The sequence below is a fragment of the Siphateles boraxobius genome, unplaced genomic scaffold (assembly GCF_051911475.1).
Source record: "Siphateles boraxobius isolate OS27281-9 unplaced genomic scaffold, OSU_SipBor_1 160, whole genome shotgun sequence".
NCBI lineage: Eukaryota > Metazoa > Chordata > Actinopteri > Cypriniformes > Leuciscidae > Siphateles > Siphateles boraxobius.
Genome location: NW_027508767.1, coordinates 357,439 through 370,642, shown reverse-complemented (window position 1 = coordinate 370,642; position 13,204 = coordinate 357,439). Strand labels below are relative to the sequence as shown.

The 13,204-nt window shown below is 44.3% G+C and overlaps 1 protein-coding gene across 4 annotated transcripts in view; it reads right to left on the bottom strand.

Annotated features, from left to right (window-relative positions):
- arhgef3 (Rho guanine nucleotide exchange factor (GEF) 3) overlaps positions 1-13,204 on the bottom strand; it is an 80,859-nt gene that overhangs the window by 11,364 nt on the left and 56,291 nt on the right. For all 4 annotated transcript variants that reach the window (XM_077231955.1, XM_077231956.1, XM_077231959.1 and 1 more), the window contains 5 exons: positions 8,611-8,718; positions 3,722-3,880; positions 2,845-2,907; positions 2,400-2,496; positions 53-129 (listed from right to left, as the gene is read on the bottom strand). In XM_077231955.1, the coding sequence (XP_077088070.1) occupies positions 53-129; positions 2,400-2,496; positions 2,845-2,907; positions 3,722-3,880; positions 8,611-8,718 (504 nt within the window). The remainder of the gene's footprint in view (positions 1-52; positions 130-2,399; positions 2,497-2,844; positions 2,908-3,721; positions 3,881-8,610; positions 8,719-13,204) is intronic.

Here is a 13,204-nt window from a genome sequence, read left to right as displayed (position 1 = left end):
ACGGAGACCTTCACCCAGGGCTGAAACACACGTGGCAGTGAGATGACCTTACCCAGTCCACTAGAATATGGCCCACACGATCGGTCGAGCCGTCCGGCTGTCTGGCCTCTCGCAGTCGACCCAGCAGATCTACAACATCACAGAGAAACAGCTTGGGTCTTTGTGCCAGCACGTGACATGACCTATGACAGTGGTTCCCAACCTTATTTGTCTGAGACCCCCTTTTCCCCAAGAAGATATTTTAGGGCCCCCTTCACATTTAATGATACTGTCACTCTTGTAAGCTTGCAGGACGGATGACAAAATGTTTTGTTTTTAAACAAACAGTATGTTTATTACTATAACCAGATAGGCCAATCACACAACGGAGATTTCGCTCACGGTAATAACATTTTGCCAGCGACCAGTGGTTGATGTCTCAAACATAGGCCTATAATAGCGTGCTGAATAATACGATCGCATTATGAATCATTAAATAAATAGAGCCGAGTGTCAGGGCTTTACTGAGGCATATGTAAACGTAGTATGAATATTTAAACCTGTAAATTCATCTGAAACTCATGCACATATTCATTATGTGTTAAAATTGTAATCTTAGTTCAAATGGAACATTATGTATTATTATGTATAATACATAATTTAAATAAGCATGTATCTATTGTCTAATGCCCAGGTGGCATACAAAATATCAAAATACAGAACAGTAAAAGCAGGCTGTGTAGTTCACATGGAGATCAGATGTGGGAAAAGAAAAGAAATGCTGTTCTCGATCGATGCTGAATAGTATAACATTTGTATATGATATTTGTGATTTTCATCTAATAAAGGGACTGATGAGATGAGCTTTGAGTTTATTTTGCTCCGTATGGAGAGAGATGAGGCTCGATCGAGTCAAAAATACCAAAAATACCTCTCAATGCGCCCTCGTGGACTCACCAGGAGCCCTACAGGTCTCACTACATGACACCACCACAGTGTGGATCTGAGGAAGTCCACCAGTCCGGAGTGAGTTATTTGGGACAGAGCCTTTGTGCCTTGTTAGCTATCTTTCCATCCACCTATTTGTTTGCGCATTTTAGGATATTGCATTGAAAAAAAAGCTGGATGAGCATAAATTCTAAAAATGTGCATAAAAACTTGTGTGCTTAATTGAGTCGGATAAACTGTTTATCCGATAAGAAAACGTGCATAAACTATGATGGAAACACATTTACTAAATAATTCTCTCGAAGCGCAACACAAAACTTTGTGACTTTGCCTCAGCAGAGGCTGTGATTGGATAACTGGAGTAACCTGCAGACCAATCACATCACAGCATCTCAGAGGTTGGTTTGGTGTTTCTGAAATATGAAGGTATTTTTGGTGCAAATCAACTGAGCGCCTGTGACAGTGGAGTGTGTAGTTGTAGAGTATAGACACGCATGTGAATCAGTAAATTTGAAGTCACAGAGAGAAATTTTTTAAGAGTTGCAAACTTGTAGACTTTTTTTCTCTCCCACAAACACAACACGACAGTTACACCTTCTCAAATTCTTCATTGCAGGTGCACAAATCCTATTCTACAAATCACACATTAATAAACTCGTGCGCTCACATTTTTGCTACAGTTGATGCATTGAATATGGTGCAAAACGCATTTACACACCCACATCAAAAGAAGTGAAGTCACGGAGAAATTTTGCTCATCCGCAAATCAGTGTGTGAATTAATCCAATGAGAGTTGCAGACTTGTAGAATATTTTCTCACAAATGTCTTGTATATTTTTCTAGCACAAACACATCAACATTTATGGTCTACAAGCTTGCAACTCTTAAAACATTTCTCTCTGTGACTTCAAATTTACTGATACACATGTGGCTGTTCTCTACAACTACACACTCCACTGTCACAGGCGCTCAGTTGATTTGCACCAAAAAACCTTCACACTGAAACACCGAAGTCGAAGTGTGTGATCAGAATGATTTGGTTTAATTCCCTCCAGAAGCGTCTCACACGAGTGTGTTCACAAACACCAGCATCCCAACGCTAGAGATCATGACAGCGTTTATTCACAAAAGTTTTATGCCATATTCCAGTTTTGCACATAGGTTAAATTCACAACTTTGGATGGAAACATGGATGTGGATCTGGTTTTAGATGCTCTGGCATTTATTTGTGTGATCTTCTGTGCTGTCTTCTCACATAATAACATAATTTAAAATTAAATCAATATTCCATCTTGTCATGTAATAAGTGGTATCATGATTGGGTTACTGTACAATTTCCATTACTTGGGTTCTGATTTGCTGATATTGGGTCAGATCGCACAGCTTTTCTCCTTCACTTTGGATAAACGGATCCAGCTGTACACGTAAGGCATTGCGCCTGGTTCAGATCACACAGATCCTGTTCTGCTCACCTTCATGCAGGGGAATGAGGGAGTCCAGCGTGCCGAAGATCTGATTGAGTTCATGCTCCGTCATAATCGACAGCTTCAGCATGGGGTCACGATACGCCTGTGATGAAATAACCCAATCACACATTCAGATCTACTCGGGCAGAACTGAGGAAGTATGTGGAAATCTTAATCTAAGAACCGATTGTAAAAACAAACTCCACATAATCTCATATACTAAAGCAGGGCTACCCAAATGAGAGTTCGTGAGTTGATTAAAAGCTAATTGTCCTTTAAATAATTAAATGCAGAATGTGTTAAATTATGGAAATATTATGTAGGAGAAATATTTTATGTCAAAAGCGTTGAGCTGACAAAAATGAAGTTTGTGAACCCCAGTGCTGGAGAACCACAGAGCCAGGGGTGAAACTGAGTCCTCATGCTGTAAGTGATAGGAAAAGCAGAGTACCTTCTTGACCAGCTTCAAGTCCTCAATCAGGTCCTGTTCTCCCTGAGACAGCTCAAAGATGGACTGACAAACAGACGACAGGAAAGAAACAACAACAGAAAGAGGAACTTCAGCAAGACATTCTGGTAATTTACCCGTTTATAAGTAAATCCTCATTTTGGTGCTTAATTGTGCCTGTTAAAATGTCTTGTGTAACTTTCACTGTTCATTCATTGTTTTATCGTATTTTATCTTTCATTAAATATCACGACACACATTTAGAGCCAGTACATTTAGAGAGCGGTACGTCACATGACGTTTTCCTGTAATAATGTAGGGATCCACTTGTTGTACATATACCATTTAGTTTTAATCCAAATGATCTGTGTGTGTGCTGTGTGAGTGAGTGAGTTACGTTCTGTGCTACTCAAATATCCAAACTAACTATTATCATGTATAACTTTGATGAAAGGTTATGATCCACTTTAAATGTTGACTTCTGTATATCAGGAAAAGCTCTGTTTACTTAATTAGTATCTATGCTGTTGCTTTAATTTGTTATGTTGCTTGACATTTGATTTTCCTTCATTATTATTAAACTATTCAATTCAGTTATTAGGCTAATTATATGTCAATTCAATTAAAAAGTACCTGAAGGCTAAATTCAATAGTTTTAAATTAATTTGTTGATATTTAAATTAACTTCAATATAAAGGACTGTGTAACAATAATGGTGAAGTATTGAAAATAGAGTACAGAGAGGTGAATAAGGTACATTCAACATTCAAGAGATTCTTCTTAGAATGAATATGGTTTTCTAAACCAGTCGAAACAGTATATCAAAATCCAGCCCTGACCAATCAGAGTCGAGTATGGGTCTGGGGTGTGGTGAGGTCACCTCTTGTCTCTTGATGTCTTTGGAGGACAGCATGTGACCCAGGCCTAGATCAAACGTCTCGCTCCACAGCTTGCTGTCGCGGCGCTTGGTGACAGCTGGCGGGATCTGCCGCGGGGCCATGATCTCCGCTCTGCAGTCACTGCGGAAACTGATGGAGCGCTGAACAGGGAGGAGAACAGGAAAATTGGGAATTAAGGATGTACAATGGGGAACGTCAGCTTATGAATACCCAGGATTCTAAACCCCGGGTAAACAGAATCCTGGGTATCCTGAGGTCAACCTTGGGTAACTTATAAGATGTGAAACGTGAAGCAAGATAACCAGGATTCCATTTACCCAGGGTTATGGATTTATAATAATCCATTTATTATGGACCCGGGGTTTCGAAGGACCCGGGGTTTAGAGTGACCCGGTGTTTAGAGCGACCCGGGGTTTAGAGCGACCCGGGGTTTAGAAGGACCCGGGGTTTAGAGCGAGCTGGGGTTTAGAACGAGCCGGGGTTTAGACCGACCCGGGGTTTAGAGCGAGCCGGGGTTTAGAGCGAGCCGGGGTTTAGAGCGAGCCGGGGTTTAGAGCGAGCCGGGGTTTAGAGCGACCCGGGGTTTAGAGCGAGCCGGGGTTTAGAGCGAGCCGGGGTTTAGACCGACCCGGGGTTTAGAGCGAGCCGGGGTTTAGAGCGAGCCGGGGTTTAGAGCGACCCGGTGTTTAGAGCGACCCGGGGTTTAGAGCGACCCGGGGTTTAGAAGGACCCGGGGTTTAGAAGGACCCGGGGTTTAGAGAGAGCCAGGGTTTAGAGCGAGCCGGGGTTTAGAGCGAGCCGGGGTTTAAAAGGACCCGGTGTTTAGACCGAGCCGGGGTTTAGAGCGAGCCGGGGTTTAGAAGGACCCGGGGTTTAGAAGGACCCGGGGTTTAGAAGGACCCGGGGTTTAGAACGAGCCGGGGTTTAGAAGGACCCGGGGTTTAGAAGGACCCGGGGTTTAGAACGAGCCGGGTTTTAGAGCGACCCGGGGTGTAGAACGAGCCGGGGTTTAGAGCGAGCCGGGGTTTAGAACGACCCAGGGTTTAGAAGGACCCATGGGTTTAGAACGAGCCGGGGTTTAGAACGAGCCAGGGTTTAGAGCGACCAGGGGTTTAGAGCGACCAGGGGTTTAGAAGGACCCGGGGTTTAGAAGGACCCATGGGTTTAGAACGAGCCGGGGTTTAGAGCGACCAGGGGTTTAGAGCGACCCGGGGTTTAGAGCGAGCCGGGGTTTAAAAGGACCCGGGGTTTAGAACGAGCCGGGGTTTAGAGCGACCAGGGGTTTAGAGCGACCAGGGGTTTAGAAGGACCCGGGGTTTAGAAGGACCCATGGGTTTAGAACGAGCCGGGGTTTAGAGCGACCAGGGGTTTAGAACGAGCCGGGGTTTAGAGCGAGCCGGGGTTTAGAGCGACCAGGGGTTTAGAACGAGCCGGGGTTTAGAAGGACCCATGGGTTTAGAACGAGCCGGGGTTTAGAGCGACCAGGGGTTTAGAACGAGCCGGGGTTTAGAGCGAGCCGGGGTTTAGAGCGACCCGGGGTTTAGAGCGAGCCGGGGTTTAAAAGGACCCGGGGTTTAGAATGAGCCGGGGTTTAGAGCGACCAGGGGTTTAGAGTGACCAGGGGTTTAGAAGGACCCATGGGTTTAGAACGAGCCGGGGTTTAGAGCGACCAGGGGTTTAGAACGAGCCGGGGTTTAGAGCGAGCCGGGGTTTAAAAGGACCCGGGGTTTAGAGCGACCCGGGGTTTAGAGCGAGCCGGGGTTTAAAAGGACCCGGGGTTTAGAACGACCCGGGGTTTAGAACGACCCGGGGTTTAGAACGACCCGGGGTTTAGAACGACCCGGGGTTCGGGGTTTAGAACGACCCGGGGTTTGTGAGTGTGGAGGCTTCCACTGCCTGATGTAGTCTAATGCTGTTAAAATGACCCAGTGTAATATATCCTGGGCCGTCTTTCTTCAGTCTTACATCAAAAGATATAGTTAAGTAATATCACATGAGCAGAAGTGCTGTTTGACTTGACAATGAGTTAACATTTCGAGTTACATTTAGACACAATATTGTCAATAAAATTTCCAAACGAAAGCACAGCAGAACTGTTTTGCATCTCCGAGCAACACATAGCAGAGCTTTGTTTCTGAGCGAATCTGTTTTGAGCAAATCAGTTTAATCAATGATTCAAAATTAATCAGTCATTTAAACTAATCATTTGAATGAATGGCTAAATTGATTTAAGACTTTCACGACGGTTTTAGTTGCATATTTAAACTCAAATTATCATTAATTATTATCATATTTTTCAATAATTTAAAGGGATAGTTCACCCAAAAATGTAAATTCTGCCAGTATTTACTCTCCCTCATGTTGTTCCAACCCCGTAAGACCTTCGTTCATCTTCGGGACACGAATTAAGATATTTTTTATGAAATCTGAGAGCTGGATCACTCTTCCATAGGCTGCAAGGTAATTGATATCTGCCAGCTCAGAAAGTTATTGAAGACATCGTTAAAATAGTCCAAGTGACTACAGTGGCTCAATCTTAATTTATCAAGAGTCGAGAATACTTTTTGAGCGCAAAAAAAACTAAAATAACGACTTTATTCAAGTAACAAATATTTTTCGAGAACTGAGAAGAGGACGTCTAATTTGTCAACATCGCTCACCCCTAAATCGTTGTCATATTTTATATTGAGTATTTACTTGAATCAATCATCAAACATTTGAAAGCACAACTCAAAGTGAACACAATAATGCACCTCTGAGCTGCAATAAACATGTACAAAACAAAGATGTACAACATTAAACTGGCATCATTTAGTATTTTATTTATTTTTATTACAATAGCACATATCCTAACGAGCCTTGAGAGATGAATGAGGCCTGAATGAGAGATGAATGAGAGATGAATGAGAGATCAATGAGAGATGAACTAGAGATGAAGGAGAGATGAATGAGAGATGAACTAGAGATGAACTAGAGATGAATGAGAGATGAACTAGAGATGAATGAGAGATGAACAAGAGATGAACGAGAGATGAATGAGAGATGAATAGAGATGAATGAGAGATGAATGAGAGATGAACGAGAAATGAATGAGAGATGAACGAGAAATGAATGAGAGAAGAACTAGAGATGGATGAGAGATGAACGAGAGATGAACGAGAGATGAACGAGGTGAATGAGAGATGAACGAGAGATGAACGAGAGATGAATGAGGTGAATGAGAGATGAACGAGAGATGAACGAGATGAACGAGAGATGAACAAGATGAACAAGATGAACAAGATGAATGAGAGATGAACAAGAGATGAACAAGAGATGAACAAGATGAACGAGAGATGAACGAGAAATGAACGAGAGATGAACGAGAAATGAACGAGAGATGAACGAGAGATGAACGAGAGAGATGAACGAGAGCGATGAACGAGAGAGATGAACGAGAGAGATGAACGAGAGATGAACGAGAGATGAACGAGAGATGAACGAGAGATGAACGAGAGATGAAGGAGAAATGAATGAGAGATGAATGAGAGATGAACGAGAGATGAATGAGATGAAAGAGAAATGAATGATAGATGAATGAGAGATGAACGAGAAATGAATGAGAGATGAACGAGAGATGAATGAGAGATGAACGAGAGATGAACGAGAAATGAACGAGAGATGAAGGAGAGATGAAGGAGAGATGAACGAGAGAAGAACGAGAGATGAATGAGAGATGAATGAAAAATGAACGAGATGAATGAGAGATGAACGAGAGATGAATGAGAGATGAACGAGAGATGAATGAAAAATGAACGAGATGAATGAGAGATGAACGAGAGATGAACGAGAACGAGAGCTGAACGAGAGATGAACGAGAGATGAACGAGAACGAGAGATGAACGAGAGATGAACGAGAACGAGAGATGAACGAGAGATGAACGAGAACGAGAGATGAACGAGAGATGAACGAGAGATGAACGAGAGATGAACGAGAGATGAATGAGGTGAATGAGAGATGAACGAGAGATGAACAAGATGAACAAGATGAACAAGATGAATGAGAGATGAACGAGAGATGAACAAGATGAACGAGAAATGAACGAGAGATGAATGAGAAATGAACGAGAGATGAATGAGAGATGAATGAGAAATGTACGAGAGATGTACGAGAGATGAACGAGAGATGAACGAGAGATGAACGAGAGAGATGAACGAGAGTTGAACGAGAGAGATGAACGAGAGAGATGAACGAGAGATGAACGAGAGATGAATGAGATGAAAGAGAAATGAATGATAGATGAATGAGAGATGAACGAGAAATGAATGAGAGATGAACGAGAGATGAACGAGAGATGAACGAGAGATGAATGAGAAATGAACGAGAGATGAATGAGAGATGAAGGAGAGATGAAGGAGAGATGAAGGAGAGATGAACGAGAGATGAATGAAAAATGAACGAGATGAATGAGAGATGAACGAGAGATGAACGAGAACGAGAGATGAACGAGAACGAGAGATGAACGAGAGATGAACGAAAGATGAAGGAGAGATGAAGGAGAGATGAACAAGAGATGAAGGAGAGATGAAGGAGAGATGAACGAGAGATGAATGAGAAATGAACGAGAAATGAATGAGATGAAGGAGAGATGAACGAGAGATGAATGAAAAATGAACGAGATGAATGAGAGATGAATGAGAGATGAACGAGAGATGAATGAAAAATGAACGAGATGAACGAGAGATGAACGAGAGATGAACGAGAGTTGAACGAGAACGAGAGATGAACGAGAGATGAACGAGAACGAGAGATGAACGAGAGATGAATGAGAGATGAACGAGAACGAGAGATGAACAAGAGATGAACGAGAGATGAACGAGAGATCAGTACCTGCAGCGTCAGCCCGATGCGCCGGAGCGGAGCAGCTTTAACTGGAGGAAGCAGACTCGCCAGAGACGTGACCCGAGACAGAGGCTTCACACGCTTCGTGCTGGGCTCCTGCACACACACACACACACACACACACACACACACACACACACACACACACACACACACACACACACACACTGATGAACACCTCACACCTGTGCTGGGCTCCTACATACATACACACTGATGAACACCTCACACCTGTGCTGGGCTCCTGCACACACACAAACACACACACACACACACACACACACACACACACACACACACACACACACACACACACACTGATGAACACCTCACACCTGTGCTGGGCTCCTGCATACACACACACACACACACACACACACACTGATGAACACCTCACACCTGTGCTGGGCTCCTGCACACACACACACACACACACACACACACACACACACACACACACTGATGAACACCTCACACCTGTGCTGGGCTCCTGCACACACACAAACACACACACACACACACACACACACACACACTGATGAACACCTCACACCTGTGCTGGGCTCCTGCATACACACACACACACACACACACACACACACACACTGATGAACACCTCACACCTGGCTGGGCTCCTGCATACACACACACACAGACACACACACTGATGAACACCTCACACCTGTGCTGGGCTCCTGCATACACACACACACACACACACACACACACACACACATACACACACACACTGATGAACACCTCACAACTGACCTGGGCTCCTGCATACACACACACACACACACTGATGAACACCTCACACCTGTGCTGGGCTCCTGCACACACACAAACACACACACACACACACACACACACACACACACACTGATGAACACCTCACACCTGTGCTGGGCTCCTGCATACACACACACACACACACACACACACACACACACACACACACACACACACACACACACACACACACACACACACACACACACACACACACACACACACACACACACACACACACACACACACACACACACTGGTGAACACCTCACACCTGACCTGGGCTCCTGCATATACACACACACACACACACACACACACACACACTGATGAACACCTCACACCTGTGCTGGGCTCCTGCACACACACACACACACACGCACACACAGAAAGTGAGGTAGAGCTGTTAACACTGGGATGGACAGGTTTCTGCGAGTTTTGCCTGAGGGAGGCGTCTCTGATTCACTCTGAGTGTTAACACACATGCCAGGGTGAAGCTCGTCTGTGCAAGTGTGTGAAATAAAAGCCTCCAGCTGCAGAAACTCCCTTATCTGTCTGTCTGTGATCATGATATAGCAAAAAAACAATCCATAAGTCATTTGTGTATGCGTTTGAGCACAGAGTTCCTCAAGGCCCAAAAGTCCTGGGCAGAATCATTGTTTAAACCTCATCAGGAACATCAAGTCTAAGAAACAAGAATGTGCAAAATAATTTATAGATGTTCATGTACCTTGAAATAAGCAAAAGCCCAGTGTTAAATGAACACCGCCAGTGTTTATATAATGTGTGTGTGTGCTTGTTCAACACTGGGGTTTGCTCGAGATCAGTGTTAGTTTCGAGGAGCTATAGGACCCTCTAGAGCTGAGATGTGAAGGTTTCTGTAAATGTCCATATAACCACAACTTTCATGGGCCGTGACACAAACAAGTCAGATACAACTGGTGGTTTCAGCCCAATGTTCATTCCTTACAATCTCAACTTTTACAGCACTAACAACACTACTAGACAACTATCAAGATTCAGGATTGAAATCATGTAGAACATGCTAAACATGAAGACAAGCAGACTGTTATCATTCCACAGCTTTCAGTGTGTGTTCACTGACAACCCAACACAATCACCACTGCGCGTTAGCAGATCTATATAGCACAGTCATATCAGAGTCTGGAGATCAAACACACGCACGCACACACACACACACACAGACACAGACACAGACACACACACACACAGTCACAGACACACACACAGTCACAGACACACACACACACACACAGTCACAGACACACACAGTCACAGACACAGACACACACACACACACACTCACAGACACTCACAGACACACACACACTCACACACACTCACACACACTCACACACACACACACACACACACTCACAGACACACTCACAGACACAGACACACAGACACACAGACACACACACACACACAGTCACAGACACACACATACACACACAGTCACAGACACACACACACACACACACACACACACACACACACACACACACACACACACACACACACACACACACACACACACACTCACAGACACATACACACAGACACATACACACAGACACACACACACACAGACAGACACAGACACACACAGTCACAGACACACTCACAGACACACTCACAGACACACTCACAGACACACTCACAGACACACACACAGACACACACACACACACACACACACACACACACACACACACACACACCTATTGATTTGAATTAATTACAGCTGTTCAGGTTATAGCTGTAAAACCTGTAAGAACACACGCCAGATTCTTTCTGAAATTACTGATGGCTTTATGGCACATTTACATTTCTGAGATAATGAAGGACTGTGGTTAACACAGACTTTAACGTTTTGTTCTACAACACAAACTACACACTTTTCACAACTGCCTGTGACACTGTATGGCAACTGAAAGCATATTTCACACGTCAAAATATTTTATATAAATAAAAATATTCTGTGTAGAATTTTTATTTCATTTTAAGAAAACAGTCCTCTTATTTATATTGATTTGCTTTGTTGTTGTTGATTAATTGAAGATGTCCTCAGATGTCCACAACTAAAGGTTCTGGCAGATTTATCTATAATTCTGGAGACAATTTTGACCCTAAACTACTACTGAAGTATTGTGTTTCAAAGCCTAACTCGCCCGGATGCATGAGGGATGTGGATATAGGCCAGATCCTCAGCACTGTTGCATCCCTGGACTATAATATTTCTAATAATTCCAAGTATATGTGTGAATAAACACCAGCATACGATAGCTCAGTCTTTGCTAATGCAGATCTGACCATGCCCAGACGTGTGTCCTGGGTTTGTCCAGGATCAATCCCGCTTCATTAGGTGATTACAGCGGGGCATTACGTTCTTCTCCTAGTGAGTAATATATTCTATGCTGTAACAGGAAACCTTTTAACCCAACAAACTGCTCAGATTACTGTGTGCGCATGCACTGTTTCTTTGTTAAATCATGACGTTTATCTCATAGCATGTGCTTCCAGTCTCCTATCTCACTGTTGGCCAGCAAAACCCACAGATCTCCCAAAATAAATCTGAAATAACACCAAACACCGCATTCAGCAAATCACAATCAACAAAAGGACCTATAAAAATCATCACCACATCAAAGTTTCTCATAATTCTCTACAGTAGGCTATACAATACTTCAAATAAGACAACTACTAATAAATCTGTTAAAACCAACACAAACACTTGAAGTACGATACTGACAATTAAACAACTGAGGAACAGTGATTAAGTGTTCTATACTACGAACCAAAGCAACCAGATCCCAAACCAACCGGATCCCAAGCCAACCGGATCCCAAACCAACCGGATCCCAAGCCAACCGGATCCCAAACCAACCGGATCCCAACCCAACCGGATCCCAAACCAACCGGATCCCAAGCCAACCGGATCCCAAACCAACCGGATCCCAAGCCAACCGGATCCCAAACCAACCGGATCCCAAACCAACCGGATCCCAAAGCAACCGGATCCCAAAGCAACCGGATCCCAAAGCAACTGGATCCCAAACCAACCGGATCCCAAAGCAACTGGATCCCAAAGCAACTGGAACCCAAACCAACCGGATCCCAAAGCAACTGGATCCCAAACCAACCGGATCCCAAACCAACCGGATCCCAAACCAACCGGATCCCAAACCAACCGGATCCCAAAGCAAATGGATCCCAATGCAACTGGATCCCAAACCAACCAGATCCCAAACCGACCGGATCCCAAACCGACCGGATCCCAAACCAACCGGATCCCAAACCAACCGGACCCCAAGCCAACCAGATCCCAAACCAACCGGATCCCAAAGCAACTGGATCCCAAACCAACCGGATCCCAAAGCAACTGGATCCCAAACCAACCGGATCCCAAAGCAACTGGATCCAAAACCAACCGGATCCCAAAGCAACTGGATCCCAAAGCAACTGGATCCCAAACCAACCGGATCCCAAAGCAACTGGATCCCAAACCAACCAGATCCCAAAGCAACTGGATCCCAAAGCAACCGGATCCCAAAGCAACTGGATCCCAAACCAACCGGATCCCAAACCAACCAGATCCCAAAGCAACTGGATCCCAAATCAACCGGATCCAAAAAAAAGCAACCGGATCCAAAGCAACCAGATCCCAAACCAACCGGATCCCAAAGTAACTGGATCCAAAGCAACCTGATCCCAAACCAACCGGATCCCAAACCAACCGGATCCCAAAGCAACTGGATCCCAAAGC